Source organism: Enhydra lutris, unplaced genomic scaffold (genome assembly GCF_002288905.1).
Source record: "Enhydra lutris kenyoni isolate GAN:26980312 unplaced genomic scaffold, ASM228890v2 scaffoldscaffold30, whole genome shotgun sequence".
Lineage (NCBI taxonomy): Eukaryota > Metazoa > Chordata > Mammalia > Carnivora > Mustelidae > Enhydra > Enhydra lutris.
Window position 1 is genome coordinate 6299439 of NW_019154114.1, and position 26562 is coordinate 6326000.

General features: G+C 40.4%; 1 protein-coding gene across 3 annotated transcripts in view; it reads left to right on the forward strand.

Moving 5' to 3' along the window:
• The first annotated feature begins 18616 nt into the window (after nucleotides 1-18616).
• The window catches only part of LOC111152770 (nuclear factor of activated T-cells 5), a 107789-nt gene continuing 99843 nt past the window's right edge, over nucleotides 18617-26562 (forward strand). The window contains exons 1-2 of one of the 3 annotated variants that reach the window (XM_022511393.1): nucleotides 18617-18963; nucleotides 20708-20761. In XM_022511393.1, the coding sequence (XP_022367101.1) occupies nucleotides 18891-18963; nucleotides 20708-20761 (127 nt within the window). In that variant the 5' untranslated portion in view covers nucleotides 18617-18890. The other 2 variants (XM_022511394.1, XM_022511395.1) reach the window with 2 other exon arrangements.

The window sequence follows — 26562 nt, forward strand, 5'->3', positions numbered from 1 at the left end:
GATGAAGATAAATGATTGATAGGGAGGAGATATTTGCAACACATATAAACAACAGTGGATTTGTATCCAGGATATATAAAAGACTGACAAAAGGCAAAGAGCCCAAATGAAAAAGTGGCGAAAGGAAATAAACAGAAGAGGAACTTGAATGGCCAATAAATATCTGAAAATGTGTTCAAACTCACTAGTAATAGGAAAAGGCAAATCCAAACAATGATAGACGTCTGTGCAGTAAAAGTGTAAAAACAAGCATGGTCATGGGATGATACACTCCAACTTTAGAACAGTGGTTACTATGTGAAAGGAGAGAGGGAAAAAGGATGGTTAATGAGACTTCAGTATTATGTATAATGCCTTATGTCTTTCATAAAAAAACTATGAACAAATATAGGGAAATGTTGAATGTGTTCCCTGGGTGATGGATGTATGGCATCTATTCCCTGTATATTTGAAATGTTTCCTATTTTAAGATTAAAAAAAAAAAAACTTCATCTTGAGCTGATTTATGTAGATGTAAGACTTTGTGAGACATCACTTCATGAAATTCTTTTCATTGATTTCAAGTACTATGTTTATTTTGTTTATTGATTTTTGTGCTTTGATCAAGATTTCCAGGAATAGTTTGTAGACTGTAAACCTTAGAGATGTTGGTCACTGTGGCTTAATTATTCTTTAGGGTCTAGAGTCTAGGGTTTTAGTCTTTGCTTAGTAGATGTTGACTTTTCCGTTAGGGGGAAAAATAAACAGGATGTGCGTTTGGATGAACTTGACATTAATATCTCGGTGTATCAATTAGAACTCAGTAAGTTTACAAATGACAGAAAAGTCATCTCAAGCAGGCTTAACATGGAATATTATTTGGTCACGTAACTGAAGAGCTCCTGGTTGCTTGGAAGCTGGTCAGGCTTAAAGTACCAGTGGATCCAGGGTCTTCAACGATTCCCATCTTCCAGTTTTTCAGTATTACACATAATGTTGCAATAAACATGTCATTGCATGCTTATACATGTGAGTGAGCGCTTTTCAAATCTAGAAGTGGAATTGCTATTTCAAGAGTGTAAGCACTTCCTGGGGCACCTGGTGGCTCAGTCAGTTAAGCATCTGCCTTTGGCTCAGGTAATGATTTCAGGGTCCTGGGATCAATCCCCATGTTGGGCTCTCTGCTCAGCAGTGAGTCTGCTTCTCCCTCTCACTTTGTGCTCTCTTTCCCTCACTTTCTCCGTCTCATTCTCAAATAAGTAAATAAAATCTAAAAAAAAATAAGAGTATAGACACTTCCAACTTCACAAGGATTGCCAAATTTCTACACAAATTGAGGGTTTTCTAAATTTCATTTTGCTTTGTTTTGTCACTTTATAGTTCCGTAAGTACCAGCAGTGTATGAAAAGTTCTCATTTCCTTTCCTTTGCGTCCTTATTACACTTAGAATTTTAAGATCTTGGGATGCCTGGGTGGCTCAATCATTAAGTGTCTGCCTTCAGCTCAGGTCGTGATCCCAGGGTCCTGGGATTGAGCCCGGCTCTAGGCTCCCTGCTCGGCAGGAAGCCTGCTTCTCCCTCTCCCACTCCCCCAGCTTGTGTTCCCTCTCTCTCGCTGTTTATCCCTGCCAAATCTCTGTCAAATAAATAAATAAATATATAAATCTTAAAATAACAAATAAATAAATAAATTTATTATTAAAAATAATAAATAAATAAATCTTTAAAAAATAATTTTAAGATCTAAAAATTTTTCTATTCTTCACCCAGATGATCAAGGTCATTAACAGTCATAAATCAGCTTGATAGTATGTACTCTTGATATGATATATGATAAAAATGGCACTTTAACCCTATGGTCTTCCTCCCAAAATCCTATTGCCCAGTCTAGTTACAACAAACAAACAAACAAACAAACACCATCAGACAAAACTACTAGAGGGATGTCCTACAATGTATCTATCCAGTACTCCTCAAAACTGTCAAGGTCATCAAAACCAAGGACAGTCTGAGAAACTGTCATAGTCAAGAGGAGACTATGGAGCATATCTGATGACTAAATGTAAAGTAGTATCCCAGATGAGATCCTGGAATATTAAAAGGACATTAGATAAACTAGGGAAACTGGGATAAACTGTGGACTTCTATAATGACGTGTCAGTGTCCATACATTAATTGTAACAAATGTACCATAGTAATATAAGACGTTAACATTCAGGGAACCTGGGCATAAGGTATATGGAAACAATATTATTTTCTCAAATTTTATGTAGAATGTGAAACTGTTTGAAAATAAAAGGTCTATTAAATTTTTTCTACTCCTAATTGTATCTCCTTATTGTTTTAGTTTTCATTACCCCAATTACTGGTGAGGTCGACCATTTTTTCACGTTTATTAACCATCCAAATTCTCTTTGATGAATTTATTTAACTTTGTTTAAAAATTATGGTTTTTAAAAATGATTTGTCAGAATTTATAGATACTCAGTGTATTACTCTTTTGTTGGGTAACCTATTAATGTTTTTGTTTGTTGTGTTGAGTTGCAACCATCTTCAGTTTGTAGGTATCATTTGATATTTTCTACAGTATATTATGATATGATATTAATATGATCTGGCAGATATTTTTGAATTTTAATGTAATCAAATGCTTTTCTTTACTCTTCATACTTTTGAGTCTTGTTTAGAAAATCTTTCCCTATTCTGATGTCATAAAACTCTTCTGTTTTCTTCTAACAATTTTCCATGTTACTTCTTACCTTTAAAAATTTTAATCCACTCTGAATTTATTTTTGTCTGGTATAAGGTAAGGAATTAATTTATTTTACTTTTTTGTGTAAGTAGCTAATTGTTCCAGCACCATTTATTAAGTTTTTCCATTTTCCCCTCTGATTTGTAATGCAATTTCTATTTTATGCCAAGTTTCCATGTGTAGTTAAGCTGTTTCTGGGCTATCTGTTCCTTTAATCTGTTTGTCTATTCCTAAACAAACATTGAATTATTTTTAAAAATATGGCCTTATGGGTGCTGTGTGGCTCAGTCAGTTAAGCATCTGCCTTTGGCTCAGGTCATGATCCCAGGGTCCTGGAATCCAGTCCTGCATGGGGCTCCTTGCTCAGTGATGAGCCTGCTTCTCTTTCTGTCTCTGCCATTCTCCCCTCCCCCTACCCTTGCACTCTCTGGCTCTCTCTTTCTCTGTCAAATAAATGAATTAATTAAATCTTTTAAAAAAATAATAAAAATAGAAGATAAAAAATAAAAATATGGTTTTATGATAAATTTTTTCTTAACTGAACTGGTAGATCAAGTCAGACCTTTTTACATAGGTCAAGTCAGGTCTGGTAGGTCATCCTTATTTTCTCCTCAGAATTATCTTTGCTATTTTTGGGCTATTTGTTCTTTTGTACAAAATTCAGGATTGATTTACAAAGACCAATACAATGTCCTTTTGAAATTTTGATTGGTAATACAATGAGTTTATATATCAACTGACATAGATTAATGAATTTATAGACCCAGTATAGATCTTGAGTCCTTCTGTCCATGAACATAGTATAGCTTCCATTTATGTAAGTGGCCTTTTATATCCTTCAGTAATGTTTTATAAATTTCTCCTTAAAAGTCTTCTCTATCTTTTGTCTGTTTATTCATGGGTATCTCATAGTTTTTATTGCTCTTATACATTATATTTTTTATCATTAGCAACACTATTGATTTTTGGATGTTGTCCTTACCAGTGAGTTGCTGAACTATTTGAATGTTTTTCTTGGACTTCTTATATAGAGAATCATTTCAACTGCAAGTAACAAAGATTTTTTTCCTTCTTATTTCCCTATCCTTATCCCTCTTATTTATTTTTTCTAATTGCATTGGTTGGGATCTCTAGGACAATGTTTAATAGCAGCACAGAGAGGAAAGCATCCTTGTTTTGTTTCTTATTTTAATGAAATGCATCTATTTTTTTCACCATTAACTCTGTTGTTTCTTATAGATTTACTGTCATTTTTTTGGTAGATAGCTGCCTCCCATTAACTGTTGTATTCTTCTTATTGTAATAGAACCTCAGATTTGTAGCTGATCATATAACTGCATACTACATTTCTCAGCATTCCTTGCATTTAGTAGATGTGGTTGTCTTTAAGCTTTGGCTACTAAGACATAATTAGAGGTGATCCATGTCTTTTTTTTTTCTTTTTCTTTCTTAAGATTTACTTATTTATTTGAGAGAGAGAGAGATAGAGAGAGCAAGTGGAAAGGAGGGGCAGAGGGAGAGGGTGAGAGAAACCCAATCAGACTCCACGCTGAGCATAGAGCCTGACACAGGGCTTGATCTCATGCCCTGAGATCACGACTTGAGCCAAAACCAAGAGCTGGGCACTTAACCAACTCTGCCACCCAGGTGTCCCTAGAGGTGGTCCATGTCTTAAAAGAAAGAGAAATGCTCTGCCCTTTCCTTTTCCTATTCCTTTCTGTTAATGGTATACATTCTAGATAGCTGAGATAGAAGAGCCATCTTGAATAACAACATGACTGATTGAGATAACCATAATTCTGTCTCCTATACAAGGTTCTTTCCACTTCACCTATAACATTTGTCTTGTGATTTGTTTCATTCTTTTTTTTTTTTTTTTTTTTTTTTTTTTAGGTAGCCTCCATGCCCCATGTGAGGCTCAACTCACGACCCTGAAATTGTGCATTGCATGCTCTGTCAACTGAGCCAGCCAGGAACCCCGCTTATGATTTGTTTCTAACCAGGAGAGAGAGATTGAATTTATTCTAAAACATAGATTTGAATGATATGTTTTCTGCCTAATTACAAATATTTTGAAAGCTGGGTGAGAATAAACTGCTTAAGGGGCACAAAACCCTAAACTCTCAACTTGGGATGATTTTCTTTAAATTGATTTGCCTGGGTATTTATAAACTATAAAGAAATAAAAAGAAAAAATAAGACAAAGAAGAAAATCTGCCTATTCTTTATACATTAAAGCATTTATCTGAAGTGATGTATTATGGGTAAGGAAACATTTTTAAAGAAAACCTACAGGGGCGCCTGGGTGGCTCAGTGGGTTGGGCCGCTGCCTTCAGCTCAGGTCGTGATCTCAGGGTCCTGGGATCAAGCCCCACATCGGGCTCTCTGCTCAGCAGGGAGCCTGCTTCCTCCTCTCTCTCTGCCTGCCTCTCTGCCTGCTTGTGATCTCTGTCTGTCAAATAAATAAAATCTTAAAAAAAACCTACAAAGTAAATCTTCCATTTAAGTGAGAGTATTCTTACTGTTGCCTGCTTTCTTTCAGTCCTTGTTCATATACTCTGTTTTTGCAGTTCTGATCATTGTATAGACACACCTTTAAAAAAGGTATAGACATACCTTTTGCATTTTAAAAAAATTACTTATTTTTAAAGTTTAGATCCTTTTAGTCTCCATGTAAGAATAAGTTACCAAACAATAAGAATGAAAGTGCCTAGAATAAATGTCTCCTCTCCCTTGAGTCACAGAGTAAAAGAACTCTTAGAACTGAAGAGAATTTTTTAATCTCACATTTTGAAGGTTGATTGTTGTATTTGGTTCTATAAAATAATTATTCATTGATAGGTTCAATTGAATGCTGTCATATCATGAAATTCTTATATTTAGGATTGCATTTATGCTATCCAGTATTTGTGAAGAACTCAGTTCCAGTAATGTCTGAATCAATCTTTCTTTCTTTCTTTCTTTCTAGAGAGAGAGTAAGGGCAGGTGCTACAGAAGAGGGAGAAAGAAAGAATTTTTAATATATATATATTTAAAGATTTTACTTATTTGTTTGTTTCAAAGGGAGAGAATGAGAGAGAGAGCACATTAGAGAGAATGTGAGATGGGGGAGGGGCAGACTGCCGGACTCAATCCCTTGGTACTCCAGGATCATGACCTGAGCCAGAGGCAATTGCTTAACCAACTGAGCCACCCAGGTGCCTGAGGGAAAAAGAATCTTAAGCAGGCTCCGCATCCAGTGTGGAGCCCAGTTCGGGGCTTGATCTTACAACTCTGGGATCATGACCTGAGCGGAAATCAAGAGTCTGCCCCTTAACTGACTAAGCCACCTATCCCCCCACCCCCCCAAGTCTGGATTTTTCCATCAATTACAATAACAATTACTAAAACATTTGTGTTCTAGTATTACACTTTACAAAGGAATTTCTCACAACTTAGCTCATTTTCTCCCTAAGATACACCAAAGAGGTTTATCTTTGTCATTCACAGGCATACCTCTGTGAATAACAAAGGTACTATTATAAAGCCATTTTGCAGAGGAGGAGACTGAGATTTCAGAGTGTTTAAGAGGTTTATGCATTTCATAAATGGCAGAGAGGAGATTCGGAATAAAATATTCTGCTTTTTTCACTTGCGCTAGTACTTTGTGAGCTCTGCCAAATCAAATCACGCCAGCCTTTTACCAGTTTAGATAGAAAAATTATTAATTAATATGCCACCTTTCTTAATTCAATTTCTCTCTGATGTGTTTTTCTGAAATGGATACCTCATGCCTGTCTGTACTAGCTGCTGGAAGAGGAAGGTATCTGATGTAGCATGAGGTTATATGTTTTGTGCTTTAAGTTTCCCTCATCTGCGTTGCTGCCGCATTCTGCAGAGAGCTTAGATTCCCAGGTGTTGTGCCACAGGAATATATTTTAAAATTGTTGCATTATGTTATGCTGAGTAAGCCCTGGAACCTGCAAGCCAAACACATTTTCAGTCCTAAAACAAGGCTAAAGATCCTCTCTGGCCTTGCTTCCAGTCTCCTTCGTTTCATACATCATTTCTCCTTACTGCTCATCAAAAGTAAAACTTACTAAGGGTATATCCAAAGGAAATAATTAAGAAAAGGCTAAAAGCACAGATTAGCTGTGAGGATGTTCATTTCAGTGGTATTTACAGAGGTTTTCAAAAAAGGAAACAAATGCCAAAAATAGTGGACTGGTTAGTAAGTTAAGATATATTCTATAATGGAATATTCTTCTGCCATCACACATTATTAAGAATATTTACTGATGTGGGGGTGCCTGGGTGGCTCAGTTGGTTAAGTGGCTGACTTGGTTCAGGTTGTGATCTCAGGGTCCTGGGATTGAGGCCCCAGAGTCAATCTAGGCTCCATGCTCAGCAGGGAGTCTGCTTTTCCCACTCCCTCTGCCCCTGCTCCCCCACTCATGGTCTTGGTCTCTCTCAAATAAATAGGTAAACTCTTTAAAAAGGAAAAAGAATATTTACTGATGTGTATTGATATTCACAGTTACATCAGCAATGCAGGATAACAGAATACATAATGTAGCCAATTTTTGTATATACAAGGTAAAGATACATTTAAAAATTTCCAGAAAGATAGATACTAAATGATCTTCTCTCTGTGGTGGTTTATGAGTTTTTTGAATAATTATTTTTTTTTAACATTTATTTAACATTATACCAGATATGGGGCTTGAACTCAGAACCCTGACAAGAGTTTTGCGTTCTTCCAACTCAGCCAGCCAGACACCCCAAGTTTTTGAATAATTCTTATTTATTACCTTCTTACTTATATTTTCAGCTATTATTTGTAGTTTCTACAAGGAATGCATTGCTTTTGCTGTATAAAACACCCACATAAATTTTATGAAAAAAGAAAACCCACTCAGGCCTTCATAAACATCGATAAACATGTTGCTTGCTGTGTTCTGTCAACTTAGCAAAGGAAGAGGAAATGGCTTGCAAGGAATTTAATTTAAACCTAAGAATTTCCTGAAGGTAAGACCTTTAATCAGTTAAAATGGGAAGGGGCCTCGGTGAAGCAGCTAGGTGAAGGCAGGTGGTCCAGTGCTCACTCCCGCAGCAAGCTAAATATGTAGGGGTGGCGTGGACTTAGAGGTAGAAAATGCAAGGCTTTCTAAACCCTTCTTCCTAGTATACAAATTGCCTGGGCAATGACTCTGAGGTGCAGTTAGTTAGCAAGCAAGTACTGAGGACAGAGCTCTGAAGAGAGAAAATAAATAGAAATTCAGATTTCAATTATTCATTCCTTCCTCCATTCAGCTGCGTGACCATTCTCGATTGTCCACTACAAATCCAGCATTGTGCTAAGTGTCAGGCTCTGCTCTTTCCTAGTTTACACCTTACTTGGGAAGATAAAAGATGAGGATATGAAATCATCTGAGAAGCGCTGGAAATGAGAAAGAAAGAACAGGCAACTTAGTACAGTGAAGGAAGGGATAAGAACAGTTGGGATTAGTGAGAAGAAGCTTTCTGAAGATTGGGATTTCCAAGTTGAAGAAAGTTTCAGGGATGAGATAATAAATGTGAAGTGCTTTTGATTAATAACCTGGTATCTCATATGTACCTATTATCATTTCTTTTATGAGATGGACCTCTACTTCTTCAAATTTGAGATTTTAAAAATGTGCTTACTTCCCAGAAAACATTTAACTCTTTTCCATTAAGAAAAGATTAGGTAGGGATGCCTGGGTGGCTCAGTTGTTAAGCATCTGCCTTCAGCTCAGGTCAAGATCCCAGGGTCCTGGGATCAAGCCCTGCATTGGGCTCCCTGCTCAGTGGGAAGCCTGCTTCTCCCTCTCCCACTCCCCCTGCTTGTGTTCCCTCTCTCGCTGTATCTCTCTCTCCCTCTCTGTCAATAAATAAATAAATAAATAAATAAAATCTTTAAAAAAAAGATGAGGTAAACCAAAAGAGAAAAAAGATTAGGATGACAGAATTACAAAGAGGGAGGTTACCTTTTGTAGTCTGCAGCAGATACTGAGATTGTTTACCCAACATCTGTTCTACCCCTCTTCCTTGCCAACTGACCCCCAATTGTGTTCAGGGCATCAATGTACATGTCTAAAAAAACCCACACATTTCCCAGCCTTTCAGATGGAGTGATCATGTGATATAGTTCTGGACAATGACATGTAAATAGAAGCCACTGTGTGGGTATTACAGGGACCAGAAGTGACCCTTTTGCCCTTTACTCTTCTTTCTTTTAAAAGATTTTATTTATTTATTTGCGTGCGCGCGAGAAAGAGAGAGAGAGAGAGCAAGCACAAGTGGGGGTGTGGGAGGGCAGAGGGAGAGGGAGAAGCAGAGTCCTCCCCCACCCCCCACACTGAGCTGGAGCCCCACACATGGGGCTTGATCCCAATACCCTGAGATCATGACCTGAGTTGAAGGCTGACCTCCAACTGACTGAACCACCCAGGTGCCTCTTTACCCTTCTTTCTTCCTCTGACCTAGAATGCCAACAGGTTGCTTAGAGGTGACATCTCATAGGCATGAGAACAAGGGCCACCTTGAAAGTCTGTGTGCCTAATGGCATTGTGGGTCTTTGAGATTAGCCTGGATTGCCTAATCCAGGCTTCTCGTAGGAGAAAACTAAAACCTCTAAGTTTGTTGCTAGCAGCCAGACACAATGCCTGCCTGATAAATAATCTAACCCACTTATTTCACAGAGAGGAGACAAAGGTCCAAGAAAGTTCCATAACCCCGGGCAGGTTGTATCAAGTTAAGATTTCCTTACTTTGAAGGAACAGAAAACCCAATCCCAAACCTCTTAAGCAGGGAAAAGAACTGATCATTTCAGATCACTAAAGGCCAGTGTGGCCTCCTCCAGAGACTCAAATGATTTTTTTTTCTTCAGATTCTGGGTTTTCTCTCTATCTTTTGGCAGTGCTTCCTTTGCTCCCTCTGCTCCAGATAGGCTCTTATCCTCCTTGGGACAAGGGGAAGCCAGCAGCTCTTGCCTAACCCCACCCAGGATTAAGTCCAGAGGGAAGACACAAACTATTCCCTGAAGAAAGGACTACCTGCTGGACATTCCAGCAGTGGACATCCTAGTAGCCTCAGTGCCTAGATCTAGAACTTAGGACTCCTGTTTTTCAAGTCCATTCATTTCCTACTTCATCGAGTAGTGTCGGATTTAACAAAAATAGGTACATGCAACATCCATGAGAGATACAGATCTAGCAGATATTTCCTTGGATCATATAAATGATTATATACTGCTTCGGTAGCTGTTGACCACCAAGATATATAAATATGACAGAGACAATACCACATCTACCAAGAAAAATTAGAATTCACTGGGCATCGTATTCAAAGATGGCCCTCAGTACTACAGACCAAGTTGGATTTGGGGGGCGGGGGTGGAGCTGCTCATGAGCCATGCTACAGATTACATTTTCCGCTTTGCTTCCAGAGGAAGGCCTACTGGAACAACTCTGCATCAGCTCTTTTCTCGCGTTTTTCTCTTGCTGAATGTTTCTTTCTGGATTTCCCTTTATCATATTCCTCCTACAACCCAAAAGCATATTTATTTAATAACTGCCAAGGGCAGGGGTGCCTGGCTAGCTCAGTCAGTAGAGTATAGAGCTCTTGATCTCGGGGTGGGTGAGTTTGAGCTCCACATTGGGTGTAGAGATTGCTTAAATAAACTAGACTAAACTTGACTAACTAACTAATTACAAAGGGCAGACCAGCTATGTGTTCCTTGTGATTCCAGCTCAGGTGGTCAGGGGGAAGTTCAGAGTTCCCTCAGTCGGTTTTATACCTGGTTTTTAAATGCTCTGGTCCTTGGTCCAGGCCTTACAGAGTAAACCTTAGGTCCATTATTACCCAAGACTTCCACGAGTGGAAGGTTTGCAAATTGAAGCTCTTTAAAGACGTTATGGCTGCTTTTATCTCTACAGGCTTTTTTTTTTTTCTTTTTTGGAAGAATTGTTAGCCTTTAGGATTCTTGAAATTCTTCCATATTTAGTTACTATGAAAATAAACATTTAAAAGCTTATATGTTAATACTCCAGTATATTTGGAGTGAACCCCGGGAACATGTACTTATGCAGATTTGCTTCTTATCCCTTTACTCTTTCCCTGAGATTCAGCAAGTTATGTTTACTTGGCTTTCCTACTGGTAAAAACTAAATCTAGGATAAATCCTTTTCTGGTCAGAGATTTTGCTGCTCCATGTACCAAAATATAAAGTCTCCTGGGTGATTCATGTTTAAGTGGTGTTTGCTTATCTGTTAAGTATTTTTTTTTTTTTTTTTTTAGCACATTAGACTACTGGACTCCGACGATGAAGATCCTGTTGATGATGTTTCATACTTCTCTCACTATCTCCTTTTCTTAACTATTCTCATACTTTTCTCTCACTCTCAACATTTAAGCAATTTCTGAGTTCTTTTGATTCTACTTCCACAATGTCTTGCATAAACAACTCCTCCTTTCCACGTTTTCAGCCTTTACCCTTCAGGGCCTCATTGGCCTTTGCTGGGCTTTCTTTCTGGGCTTTCAGCTGCCAATTTACTCTCCACACAGCTGTCTCTGTTACTTTCTTTAAAAAAAAGCTCTGGTCCCATCATCCCCCTCCTCCAAAACCTTCAATACCTCCCCAGTGCCTACAGAATAAAGAACAAAATCCTTATTTGTGGTCTTTCACCTCTAACCTTGTCTTAACTTTCCAGTTTCTTCTTTTATTCTATTAATCTGTACCGGATGTCAAATTCCTAGTACAATATCAACAAATGGCATAATAGAGAGTTTGTTTCATTCCGTGTGGGTGCTAAAGTGATGTGCTCAAAATCAATCAGGAGTTATTTAAGGCAAGGATGTGTTTTTTTTTTTTTTTTACCTTGTCAAAGACTATACAGCTAAGTGTTCACAATATATTAGAGAGAGACCCATGAACTGGAATTCATTGTTGTGATCGCTCTACTAACATTTTGGATGAAATGTTATGGAAACCCAGAGAACAATCCATATTGCTTAGAAAGGTTGAGGGTGAATTCAGAGAGGTAAAATCTGAGCTGGACTTTGAAGGAAAAACAAGATTCTTTGCGGGTAGAGAAAGTGAATGAATACATAAATGAGTATTGTTTATAAGCCTCGTGTCTTATAACTAGATTCTAACAGATGTGGGCAGATCCCTCGCATGCCTCTTCCCATGTTTGGAGGGGCCCCCATTTCCTTATTCAGCTGAAACAAATGCTTCTTAGGTGGAATATGTTATTTCTAAAGTCAGTCTAGTTTATCCAATAACTTCAACTTCGCCCTTCAGTTCTGGGCTTAGTGGTGGATGACCAATTCAACTAATTTATCATTGCATCCCTAACCTAAGTAGTCAGCCATAATCCTCAGCAAAGCTGAAGAAAGATACTCAGTGTTTCTTTGACAATCCACTGACAAAGTCCAATGAAGCCCAGGTATTTCTTGGAATATTTGTATCAACACATAATAGCTGTGATGCTTCACAATGTAAGCAATTGTATGTCAGGACTTTGCCCTGCAACTGTCTAGCCTCTCTTAGCCACTGTAGGAAATTGTGGTTGAAGTGAAGAGAAATCACCTGTGGGGGGATAGGGGGCAGAGAAGAAAGTGATGTGTGTTAGATGGCATTCCTTCCTCTTCCCTCTATCAGCTTACTAATAAAATGAAAGGTAATTGGTTTCTAGTACCTGCACAAAACTCTAGCATAGCCCCTGTCACAATGCATTGTGTGTTTGTTTAAAGGTCGTCTCCCACATCAGGCTGACAGTTGAATTCTTATATTCATCTTTGTAAAATCTTTGTATTTCCTGCACCTAGCATAGTTTCTAGAGCCCATTTGTGGAAAGAGGGAAGAGTTGATTTGTTTCATATAGAGGAATTTTTTTTTTCATCTTCTCTGGGTAATGGATTTTTTTTTTCCCAGAAATCTTATGAAGTTAAAGACTTTCATCCTTTGTGGTGGTGGTGGTTGTTGTTTTTAAAGATTTTATTATCCATTTGATGGAGATCACAAGTAGGGCAGAGAAGCAGGCAGAGAGAGGAAGGGAAGCAGGCTCTCCACTGAGCAGGGAGCCCGATGTGGGGCTTGATCCCAGGACCCTGGGATCATGATCTGAGCCAAAGGCAGAGGCTTTAACCCACTGAGCCACCCAGGCACCCCTCCTTTGTGGGTTTTTTAAAACAATTTTTTAAGATTTGAGTTTTTAGTTATCTCTACCCCAATGTGAGGCTCAAACTCACAACCTCGACAAGACCCTTATGCGGGGTGCCTGGGTGACTCAGTCAGTTAAGCTCCAACTCTTGATTTCAGCTCAGGTCATGATTTCAGGGAAGTGTGATTGTTGAACACCTCATCAGGATTTGTGCTCAGCATGGATTCAGCTTGTTCCTCTCTCTCCTCCTCCTCCAATCTCTCTCTCAAATAAATAAATACAGTCTTAAGGGGAGGTGGGGGAAGAGCCCCATGCTCCGTGGACTGAGCCACCCAGGCACCCCAGCACTCCAAGACTTTCATCCTTTGGAGCAAAGTGCATGTAGATACAAGCTTGCAAAAATCTGTATACAAGTTTAAAGAGATCACAGATCCCTTGAAACAAATCCATGGACTTCAGGTTAAAAAACTCCCTAAATTAAGGAGCACCTGGGTGGCTCAGACAGTTAAGCACCTAACTCTTGACTTCAGCTTAGGTCGTGATCTCAGGGGTGTGAGATCAAGCCCTGACTAGGGCTCTGTCCTGAGGCCAGAGTTTACTTGGGATTCTCTCTGCTCTTCCCAGTGTATGCACATGTGTGTTCTCTCATTTTCTCAAATAAATCTTAACAACAACAACAACAACAACAACAAAAAAGGCTCCCTGAATTAAGAGAGAAGGTAATAGGAAACTGTAAAACAATTAAAAAAAAAAGATTTATTTAGGGGTGCCTGGGTGGCTCAGCTGGTTCAGCATCTACCTTCAGCTCAGGTCATGATCCCGGGATCCTGGGATGGACTCCTGCATCGGGCTTCCTGCTCAGTGGGGAGCCTGCTTCTCCCTCTCCTCACCACTGGTGCTCTCACTATTTCTGTCTCTCTCTCTCTCTAAAATAAATAAAAATTTTTTAAAGATTTTATTTCTTTATTTTAGAGAGAGCATGGGGTAAGGAACAGAGGGAGAGGGATGGAGAGAACCTCAAGCATACTCCCTGCTGAGCTGATATAGGGCTTGATCCCATGACCCCAAGATCACAACCTGAGCCAAAACCAAGTGTCAGACTGGACGCTCAACCAACTGAGCCACACAGGTAGCTCTGTAAAACCATTTCTAACTCATACTCTTGGTCAAGCTAATATCACAGCTGAGGTGAGGCTACTAGATTATTCATGTTATGATTAGATGTGGAAAGAGCATCTTAGCAAACATGATGGTGTCAAAGCCAGTATGAATAAGGACTTGAATGCAGTTTACATGAGTCCAACCTGACTACTGTTGGGATGACCTAGAGACATTCTCCTTCCTTTCTTGGTTTAATGGGGTCAGGGGTTTCTAATTTCCCATTAAAATTTCTCTCCTTTCTCCACTGTTCACCAAGTTCTCCCAATTCAAGCTGATGGCTCTGTAGCTCAGGACTTGCAACTATTCTAGGTCTTAAGAGACTGAACTGGTCTAAGACTTTGGATGAAAACTCTGACTCCGACCCTGTCATAAAGTACAGAATTACTTCATCAAAGTGAATTAGATGCCTGATTACCAGATTTGGGCAGCGAAAGATGTAAGGAGTGAGAATGTTCTAAATCCAATGGCAAAACTATCAAAACTAATTTCGCCTTCAGAAATATTTGCTAGAGGGGCACCTGGGTGGCTTAGCGTTAAGAGTCTGCCTTGGGCCCAGCTCATGATCCCAGGGTCCTGGAATGGAGCCCCGTGTAGGGCTCCCTGCTCCGCGGAAAGCCTGCTTCTCCCTCTCCCACTCCCCCCGCTTGTGTTCCCTCTCTCACTGTATCTCTCTCTGTCAAATAAACAAATAAAATATTTTTATTTTTATTTTTTTAAGATTTTATTTATTTATTTGACAGATAGAGATCGCAGGTAGGCAGAGAGGCAGGCAGAGAGAGGGAGGAAGCAGGCTCCCTGCTGAGCAGAGAGCCCCATGCAGGGCTTGATCCCAGGACCCTGAGATCATAACCTGAGCCGAAGGCAGAGGCTTTAACCCACTGAGCCACCCAGGTGCCCCACAAATAAAATATTTTTAAAAAGAGAAATACTTGCTAGAACATGTTCTAAGGGTGAAAATTGACACATAATCATAATCAAATAAAACTTTGTTTACAGTTTCAGCACAAATGCACTCATTGCTATGTCCCACCACCACCAATTCTCCATTATTATTAAGGAGTGCTCCCAAGATGGAGCAGAGATCATTTTTGGTCTAAAATTTTTTCTTGTCCATGACTTGAACTGCTCTGGAAATTTTCCTTTCAGACCTTGTGTTTGTTTAGCAGTTTCTTTACAATATCCATGTGACCAAAATTATTTTAACAGCCTTAATTGTATTACAAGACAAAGATTATCTTGTGACAACGCATTCCTCTGTTCTGTATGAGTTTATTTAATTCCTTTTCAGTGGTTGATATTTGAACCTCTTTCATTTAGAGTAGATCCAGCAACACAATTCACTAAGTGCCTAAACAGGTCCAGGAGGGGTTAAAGAACACACCACCAAGTATAAAAACTGCCACTCTATTGCATAATCTATACAACCTTGTAGTTGAATCTGGGTTCTTGTGAAATTTTAATCAAGTAACTTGGGAATGTGATATGATGACTGGGAAGCAATATAAAGGAATTCTACAAACTACTAAATCTGCTTTATGTTTTGTTCCATAATCCTATTGTAATTTTCAATGAGAGGAAATTTACAAATTTTACACGCTTAAAGCTTTACTTTTTATTGTGCACAAAGTTTTATGAAGGTGTATATTTGAGGAATGGGTGGTTTTTGAAATATAACATGAGATTCTTTCAAAGATTGAATAGAAGGAGAAGTAAAGAGACATTAATGAGTACAGAGGGAATATCCTTGGAAATGGGGGTAGCATGTAATTAACTGATCGGATAGTTATTTTTAGTAATTGAATATCAGGCCGGTCTTATATTTTGTGATTAGAGCAGAGCACACATGTTTACTAATGAATTTGTGTTTTTAGTCACTGAAATTTTAAGGATAACATGAAATCTAGGTCTCCATGCTGTTGCAAAGCATGGCCATGAAAACTACCCATCTAAACAGTTTTTCAAAAAATGTATTTCTGTACAAGGAAATGAGAGGAACACTGAATTTTCAAATTCCATTGAGATATAATCAATGATTGATGCAAGGCCTGATGGGCTGAGGACTGAGCCTAAAGAATCCATCTAGGAGAATTCAGTCTGGGTCAAGTCACACTTGCCGCCCCCCCCCCCCCCATTTACAGGGTTTTAACCAAGCCAGGGGAAATCTGATTAACATAAACAACAAAGCACTCGTGGAGGGGGGGTGGTGGGGAAGGCACAAAAGGGCAGAGAAGTGTTGAGGGAAAGGGGAAGGAAGAGGCCTTGCCAATTCTTGACTTGTTAATTAGGGTCAGAACAGCACTGGGGATTTCCTATACCCTAAGTTTGTTGAATGATTACATAGGTCTGGGGAAAAGGAATATATCAGAGTGATGCACCCAACTTTTTAGTATTGGGGTTCTGCCTGGTAAATTGCAATTTCCTCTCCTCACATTTTGTATTGACTAATGGCTGGAGGGTGTGTGTGTGTGTGTGTGTGTCGGGGGGTCTCCATCAGGTGTTTGCTCCAATTCAAAAGCTTTGGCCAAGGCCTTGGCCTGTTGGGCAATTTGACTGAATCTTCCTCTCAAATGAATTAGGCTCTTACGAGTTATGAAGGGACTTCCCTTGGGACTTGTTGCAACAGCATATAGTGGCAATGGAGATTTGAGAGTAGTTTCCTGTTCTGCTTTGCCATCTTGGGATGGCTCTGAAAAGCTCTCTTACCTCTGACAGGAAGAGGACAGGGTTGATTCATTACTGCACAGAGTGCAGTGAAGATAATTGGGCAACCTGAATCCGATGTTCAGATGGAAAGACAGGGAGACTCTGATGACACAAGTTTAAATTCTAGGTCTGCAGGTAAAGCTTTACAAAGAGCCCCACCCCAGAGACACCTGCACTGGGACCTCCTTCACTGAGAGTTTCTTCCCCATCTCCAGGACTCCAAGTCCAGATGAATGGCCCAGCTTCCTGGGGAAAAGGCTCTATAAATTGTATAGATAGATACATCATATATAGATAGATATAACTTGTATATATATGCGTGTGTGTGTGTGTATACACTTGTATATATACTTGGATTATATATACTTGTATATATATACTTATAACTTGTATATATACACCAGTTTTATATATATATATCTATATAATATATATATATGAAATACACAAGAGTAAGTTTTTATGATTTGTAACTGTGTAGATAAAGTAACAAAACTAAAACCATATCTAATAGCTTTTTTATTTTAAATATTTTATTTATTTATTTGACAGAGAGAAAGATAGTGGGAGCAGGAACACAAGCAGGGGGAATGGGAGAGGGAGAAGCAGGCTTCCTGCCTAGCAGGGAGTCAGATTCCGGGCTCAATCCCAGGACACTTAGATCATGACCTGAGCCGAAGACAGACGCTTAGCGACTGAGCCACCCAGGCACCCCAAATCTAATAGCTTAAAAACGTTGCCCAGAGATTGCTGGCATCAGTATTCCACACAAGATTAAAATTATTTCCCAAGATGCATACTCTGCACTCCAATTGATATTTTAATAACTTGATTAAAAATTTCTCAGAAGTCTATTAGAGTCAGGAAACGGTCTGCGGTGTAGGTGAGGATTTTCAGTTTTTGCAACGGAAACTTTTGGCCCCATGAACATAATAGAAGAAACTCAATTAAATGTGTTTTCCTCCATCCTCGCCTAATCCAAAGGTAAAAAAGTAAAAGGGTTTTTGGAAGAGTGGTGTTTAGCTGTGCTTCTTTCCTTTTTCCTTTAGAACAGCGAGGTGGATTCATAGGATCCAATTTTTAAATAGACTTTTATCTCCTACTCCGAATAAACCCGGCCACCCAGCACAATCAGAAAGTTGGTTTTATGTTTTGTTTTGTTTCGAATTTTCAGCCTCTAAAGGATGGGGGAGGGGAGACAAAAATAGGGAGGGTAAAGGACGAAGAAGGTACTTTAATTAAAAACAACCAATAACTCGAGGTTTTTAGATATGGTCTGTCATTTCCTAATTAAGAAATGAGCTTGACAGTCCCTGGGCCAACTCAAGCTGAAGACTCCTATGAAACCCTAAAGGACTGGTGGTTGTCCAAGAGACGAAAACTCCATTCCCCTGCGAGACCCCAAGCCAGTCCGCCCAGGCCGGCCGTACCCAACTCTGGGGTCCTTCCCGTCCGGCAGTCACCTCGGCTCCCTCAGCTCCCTCAGGTCCGTCTCCTCCTGAGCTCAGCTCGGCGCTGGGCCGGCCGCCTCGGGCTCGCCGCCACTAGGTCGGCGCAAATACCTTTCCCTCCCCGGGGCCCCAGGCGCGGACACCTCCCTGCCTCCCTCCCTGCTGGCGGGGCCCTTTCCCGGCTGGGAAACAGCAGCCGCTGCCGCGGCGGCAGGAAGCGAAGCCCTTGTTGATGCTGTTCCTTGGCGCGTCTCCCCGCCCTCCGGCGGCCGCCCTAGCTCTTCCAGGCTTTGGGGCGCCCCCCTCCGCGCCTGCGCAGTGCCTCGCGGGGGGCGGGGCTCAGATTCCTGTCAGCGGCAGCGGCGGTGGCGGCGACCGTCAGTTTTCGCTGAGGAGAAGCACGAAACGGACCCGTTGGCTCTCCCCCCTCCCTTTCCCCGCCCTGAACCCCCCTCCTGGCTCGCCGGGAATTAGTCCCCGTGGAGTTTCCCCTCCGCCTCGCTGCCGTTTCCTCGGTCCTCGGCCCGGTGGAAGTCACTGCCCTCGAGGAGGAGGCTGCAGCAGCCGCCCTCGCCTCGCCGCCCCCGGTTCGGTGCCCGCGGTCCCGGAGAGGAGGTGCCGCCGCCACCGCCGCTCCCCCCCCTCCCGCTGCCCTCGGGCCGGGCTGGGTCGAGCTGCGATGCCCTCGGACTTCATCTCATTGCTCAGCGCGGACCTAGACCTGGAATCGCCCAAGTCCCTGTACTCGCGAGGTGAGTCAGGCTGGGGGCTGGGGCGTGGGGGCGGGGAGGCCCGGCCCGGGGGAACCAGAGGGGTCCCCGTCGGGGTTGGGGGCAAGCCCGGGCCGGTCGGGCCTGTTTTGAGGGGGGTGGGGAGAGGCTGATGGTGTCGGGTGATGGTGGAAGGGGCAGGGGAGGAGTGGCGGCCCCTCCCCCGCGGAGTCGCGGGCCGCACGGAGCCCAATTGCCGACGGCCCCGGGTCTCTGCGGCACCAGTCGCTCTGAGAGTCCCTCGGCGTGTCCGGCCCCGCCACACTCCTCGAGCGGCTGGTCCCGGCCTCCCCCGCTCAGGGATCCCCCCTCCCCCAGACTGGGCCCCGTGCTGGGGCCGCTGCGATCCGTGCGCCGCGGCCCCCCTACCAGGGCCATCCTCCCTAGCAAAGTTGCCCCCAAACGGGCGGCTTGGCTCGGAGCCGGTTCTGGGTGCAGGGGCACCATTTTTCTCCCCCCTGCAGGTTGTTTGTGCGCCGTCGTTCTACCCCCCGCTCCCTCCGGCCTAGTCCACTCCCTCCCCTTGTTGGGACGGCCCCCCTCGACCAGGCGTTCTTCCTTTCCTCGTCATCTTATTGCTGGAATGGGCCCGAATTTTCTGTTTTTCTCTCTTTCCACCTCTGTGGCATTCTAATGACTTACATCTTCCTCTCTTTTTACAAAGATAGGGGTGCTCTCTCTGGATTAGTTTTATTCCTCTCCTGTCCCAGGGGTACCAGCTCAGGCACTGACGCTGTCCTTTGAGAATTTTCTCTGTCGTTGCCGTTCCAGGACTCCTTGCAGGGAGGGGGCATTGGACAGAGATTCCCGTTTTTAAACTCTTTTGGCCAAGGCCTAAAGGGGATTCCCGGGAGCTACGATATGAACACTTGAGTTGATCTCTACCGGGTTTAAATTCCTATACTGGGCTCCACAAGAATGTGTTAGAACAGGTTCCCTGTGCAAGGGGCATCAAACCAGAACGCTCCCACTACACTCTTCACCACTTTTTAAACCCCTGGGGGGGGGGGGGCAAAAGACGTAAATGGGTTATTAGCTATTCATTTCACCATATTAAAAGAAATTATGTGCCGTTGTGAACCTCCTTACTGAGAAATCCAGCGTTTCTTCAGTTTTGGTGTGATGTATCCATCCGCTGATTCTACCCCCTCCAGAAAGGGGGACCTCAGCTTCACATTAGTAAATGTTAATTGTTTAAGCGAAATCAGAGTGAGATGGTTTACTCTGGAAGGTACTGGGCTTTACAGACTGACGGTTGGGTTTGTACAGAGAGTCCTACTTAGTAACTGTAGCCATTGTCTGTTGCTCTGATGACTTTAGCCGGCAGTCACCATCCTGTAGGATGTTTTTCAGGCATCATACCTGAAGTAGTTGGAGATATTGTAGTTTTGAGTGTCAGAAGAAAAAGATGATATCAAGAGATGATTCTTAGAAGAGGGCTAATGTGGTACAATTGGGTGTTAAAAATAGACAAGACATTAACACCATTTGTGCAGTAATCATCAGATAATTTTCCATGAAACAAACGCTTGATGAAAATCGAAGTTTACCATAGAGACCAGGGTAGAAGCAATTCCATCTTCTTTTGCAGAGTATAGTTACAGATATGGGCTTTAGCTCTTAAAAATACATGGCAGTTATGTAAGAGATTTATGCCACCCTTGCCTTTTTTTCTTTCTTAAGTCATTCAGCATAAAAAGTACTTAATGCTTTTTGTGTTTTTCAGATTCTCTGAAGTTACACCCATCACAGAATTTTCATAGAGCTGGACTATTGGAAGGTCAGCAAAGTGCCATTTTAAAGCATATTGTGTGAGTATGCAAAGGCTTTCTCTGAAATGGAGTTTAAATGAGAAAGTGTGAAACTTTGCAAACTCATACAATGTAGTTTTCTCCTAAAGAGCCTGATCCTTCTTTTAGAGCAGCTGAATGTTTCAGTGGATTTTGTTGCTGTGTTTGATGTGCTTGTTAGCTTATTGTATCTGCTTTGAGAAGCCTTGAAACCCCCCCCCCCCCCACAAAACCACTAAAAATTATGTGTTGGGTGTTCTACTTTGGAATTCCAGATTTTAATTCTATCTTCTTATACATAAACTGAATATGAAAAGGCTCAATCATTATGATCATAAGTATAACTAAAAGAGTGACACCAAACACATATTTTGTTTGAAAATTCAGAATTTAGAACTTTTATATGTTGAGCATTTCGAAACAGAATGTTAATTATTTATTACAAAAGCATTGTATCGTTACTGTTGCATTATTTTTAAGGTTAAGGAAAGCCAAAGAAAGAGATGATTGGAATATGCTTAGAAAAAAAAGTTTGAGACAAATTCTGGAAATGTTAATAGAAGGTGTAGAATTTAAATAGCTGACAATTATTTTAGAAAACTTTACATTGAAAAAAAAGAAACACTTTGTTGTTTTCAGCATTTTAAGGCCCAAAAAAAGACTCTATTTGTGTTTTGTAGGGTTTCTAACATAATTTTTTAAAAAGCTTATTTATTTTTAGTAATCTCTACACCCAATGTGGGGCTCAAATTTAAGGGGCCCCCAGATCAAGAATCACATGCTTTTTGACTGAGCCAACCAGGAGCCCCTCTATTTTGTAGTTTTTGAAATTGTTTTCCATATCCTCTTTGAATTTTGTAATCCTGTAGTTGGACAGCAAGGATATTAATTTCCCCATTATAGAGATGAGTAACCTGAGGCTGGAATTAAGAGACTTGGGGGAAAAGAGTCACACAATAGCAGACATAATGCTTTTTGTGTTTTAGCTGTAGTTCATTACCTAAACCCAAGCTGCCACTGTAAAATAAATATGTAACCGGTAACTTAAACATTTTGTGGTCCACTTTAAAAAGGCCATAAAGGGGCGCCTGGGTGTCTCAGTCAGTTATACATCTGCCTTCCATCTGCCTTTGGCTCCTATCATGATCCCAAGGTCCTGGGTTGGAGGCCTGTGTGGGACTCCCTGCTCAGTGGGGAGCCTGTTTCTCTCTCTCCCTCTGCCCCTCCCCTGTTCATGCTCTCTCTCTAATAAATAAATAAAATCTTAAAAAAAAAAAAAGGCCATAAATGTTTAAGTTTTTTTGAGTTTAGATGTTTGCCTCCCATATCTGATTTAGTTTAGTGTTTGCCTCCCCATAGTCTGATATAGTGGTAGGAAGAATGGATTTTGTAATTGAGGTTGAGTTTGAATAGCAATTTAGTTGCTAATAAACTCTGTGGCCTTGGGCAGGTTATTTCACCTCTCTAAACTTTAATATCTTTCTATAAAAATGTATATAATCTCTTAAGTTTACAGAGGTAATGTGTATGAAAATGCCTAGTATAGTGTCTGGCTTAATAAATGTTGAGTTTTCCCTTTAGTATCAGCTAACTTTTTTTACTATAATTTAGAGCATATAGAATGTTCTTTAATTATTAATTATATTTATACTTATCAGAAGCCCACTGATATATATTAGTATAAAAACAAATTACAACTTCTTATTTTTTTTAATTTTTTTATTTTATTTTTAAGATTTTTATTTATTTATTTGACAGAGAGATCACAGGCAGAGAGGCAGGCAGAGAGTGAGGGGGAAGCAGGCTCCCCGCCTAGCAGAGAGCCCGATGTGGGGCTTGATCCCAGGACCTTGAGATCATGACCAGAGCCAAAGGCAGAGGCTTAACCCACTGAGCCACCCAGGTGCCCCCCAATTACAACTTTTTAAAAATCAACTACAATTTGAGGCAAGACATTTTATGTGTTTTTTTTTTAAAGATTTTATTTATTTGACAGAGAGAGAGAGAGAGATCACAAGTAGGCAGAGGCAGGCAGAGAGAGAGAGAGGGGAAGCAGGCTCCCTGCTGAGCAGAGAGCCCAATGTGGGGATCGGGGCTCGATCCCAGGACCCTGACATCATGACTGGAGCCCAAGGCAGAGACTTAACCCACTGAGCCACCCAGGTGCCCCTGTAAGTGTTTCTTACTGAAGCAGATTTCTGTTTTTTATTCATATTGTCCAGTTTGTGACCATGTTATAGATTCCTATTTGTCACAAACCCATCCGTTTTCTGGGCAACAGACCAGAGAGTATCATAATCATAGAGATTATCAGGCAGAAGCAAGACACGAAAAAAAAAGGTGTTAATTATTCCAGCAAATATTTTTAACAAGTTGATGGAAATGCAGATAGCAATTTAATATGTCTATTTATATGTATGTGCTTAAATACTTTTATTAAATTTTTATTTTGGTTGAGAAGATCCTCAGTTTTTTGAAGTGAGACCATCCTTTCACAGATTATCTATACATTGTAAAATGTATAAATATCAAGTATCCTTTTATGGCTTTGATACAGGAATCATAAGAAAGTTGTTTGCTTATGTAATAAAAGTATTTATAATCTGTGCACCCTACTTCTATTTAGAATTTACAAAAGTAGAGAGAATAAAATAATGAGCCACCATATTCCTATCACCAAGCTTTTAACAATTATCAATGCATGTCTGATCTTGTTTCTTTTATCCTCCCATTTTCCTGAAGCTGTTTTATTTTAGGATAAATATCAGACATCATGTTACTTTATATATACATGCTTTTGTATTATAGTGATCTTTCTTTATTAATTTTTAAAATACCCTACTTTATTCCAGGAAATACATATTCTGATTTATTTCAGTAAAGTCTCACCTCTCCCTGCCCTCTTTTTAAGTTAAAGCACAGCTGGAGGCTACTGCTTCTAATGTATAGTGTACCTTGTAATCTATGTTAAAACTGTAGGTCATGCGTCAGACTTGAGTTCAAATTCTTGTTTCAGCATTTGTGTTTGACCTTGGCTGAGTCATGTGATCTTTTTGTGCTTCAATTTTCTATCTTTAAATGGGGACAATCATAGTATCTTCATCATGGGCTGCTGTGAAGATTATTTGAGACAAATTCATGCCTATAGCATTTAACCTAACACATAGTAAGTGCTCAATAAATGTTAGCTTAATTAAAAATTCTGAACAACCACTTACATGGCATTTACTGTATGCCAAAAACTTTATAAATATGAACTCACTGAATTCTCTTAACAACCATGAGATGGTTATTATTATCCCATTTTACAGGTGAGGGTGCTAAGGCATGGGGAGGTTTAATAACTTACCGAGTCACACAGCTGGTAAGTTGTAGCCAAGATTTCCAACACAGGTAGTCTCACTGTAGTCTGTGCTCATTAACTATTGTATTATATTGACTCCCTGTTATATAATAAGAAGTATTTTCTTTTTAAAGATTTTAGTTATTTATTTGACACAGGGACAGCGACCATGAGAGAGGGAACACAAGCAGGGGGAGTGGGAGAGGGAGAAGCAGGCTTCCTGCTGAGCAGAGAGCCCCATGTGGGGCTCCATCCCAGGACCCTGAGCATCATGACCTGAGCTGAAGGCGTCCCGAGAAGTATTTTCTAGTAATATGTGTGCATTCTTTCTGTCAGTAGTCTAGATTTCCATTTAGTAGTAAACTCAACCCAGAGTAAGGGGAATTTGATTACTATCATATATAATTTGTTAAATTTTTTGAAGGACATATTTTTTCCAAATGTAAGGTCTCTCTTTAGGAAACAAGGTTGGAAAACTTGCAGTTGAGTGTTATAGAGCTTTAAAAATAGATTCAAGGGGCTCCTGAGTGGCTCAGTCCATTGAGCATCTGCCTTTGGCTCAGGTCATGATCTCAGGGTCCTGGGATAGAGCCCTGCATTGGGCTTCCTGCTTGGTGGGAGTCTACTTCTCCTTATCCTCCCCACTCATGCTCTCTCTCACTATCTCTGAAGAGATTAAAAAAAAATCTTTTTAAAAAAATAGATTCAAAAGTCTGTTTACCATTCAGTTAAGTTTGCTTTTATCCTACATATCAATGCTGGTCCTTCCTGCTACTGTGTGTGTGTGTGTGTGTGTGTGTGTGTGTGTGTATTTTTTTTTTTAAAGAATAGGAAGTTGACATAATTCAGTTTCACAATGTAATGATTCATTATTTGTATATATTGGGAAGTGACTACCACAGTAAGTCTAATTAACATCTATAGGAGTGCCTGGGTGGCTCAGAGGGGTAAGCCTCTGCCTTCAGCTCAGGTCATGGTCTCAGGGCGCCCCATTGGGCTTTCTGCTTGGTAGGGAGCCCGGTTCCCCCTCTCTTTGCCTGTCTCTTTGCCTACTTGTGATCTCTCTCTCTGTCAGATAAATAAATAAAAAATATTAAAAATAAAATCTGTCACCGTATGTGGTTCTGCTATTACCTTTTTATTTAATGTGGTAATTGCCTAACAATGGGAAAAGGGTCCAGTTATTTAATGCAATAATACAAATAATGTTTCTGATGACACCGTAATTACATGGGAGACTCTTAATGAAATAAGTAAATAAAAGAGGTACTATTGCAATTATGTTAAAAGTAGATTACATAGAAAAAGTCCTGTACAAATATATATACTGTAAGATTTTACTTTTTGATTCTATTTTTGCATTTTCCCTGATACCTTTTTTTTTTTTTTTAGATTATTTATTTATTTATTTATTTGGTAGACAAAGATCACAAGTAGGCAGAGAGGCAGGCAGAGAGGTGGGTGGGGAGCAGGCTCACCGATGAGCAGAGAGCCTGATGCGGGGCTCGATCCCAGGACCCTGGGATCATGACCTGAGCCAAAGGCAGAGGCTTTAACCCACTGAGCCACCCAGGAGCCCCTCATTTTCCCTGCTTTCTTTAAAGAAGTAAGTTCATGTATAGTGAACAAAAAATAAAATGGTTTACAGTTAGTGTGTTCAAATTCGAAGGCTAGGAATCTTTGGAGTGTCTAGAGAAAAAGTTGAACTACAGAGAAAAATTGTCATTTCTTAACTTTCTGTATTGAAAAATACTGATTTTGGCATATATTATTTGCCATATAAAAAACTGAGATAAAAATTAAAGTAAATGAATATGAGTAAGAGGTCATTCTGGGAATACAGAGATGTAAGATATGATGGTAGAAAATCAGATAAAACAGGAAAAATAACATAAGCAAGTTGGGAAAAATAGAGTAATAAAAATAATTAAAAATTTTAAATGTTTTTAAAAGCAGGTGTTAAGAGATTATGTATGATGGACTAAATTAAATAACTGGCTAAATAAGAGCTAAATACCAATGTGAGGCAGTCTTAATATTAAGTATTTGAAACTGGAAGATTTATTTTTTAAATTTTTTTTAAGCGTTTATTTGTTTGATTGACAGACAGAGATCACAAGCAGGCAGAGAGGCAGGCAGGGCCGGCGGTGGGGGAGCGGGGAATGGGGTGGGGAGAAGCAGGCCCCCTGCTGAGCAGAGAGCCCTACACGTGTCTCAATCCCAGGACCCTGGGATCATGACCTGAGCTGAAGGCAGAGGCTTTAACCCACTGAGCCACCCAGGTGCCCCTGAAAGGAGGATTTTTAAAAGAAAATATGGAATATTACAATGAGTTAGGGACAATAAACTACTTTTTTTTGTTACTGTTGTCACACCATTTGATATGGTACTATGCATAATTATACTTTATAATTCACAAAATGAAAATCCTAAAAATAGTAGCAGTGT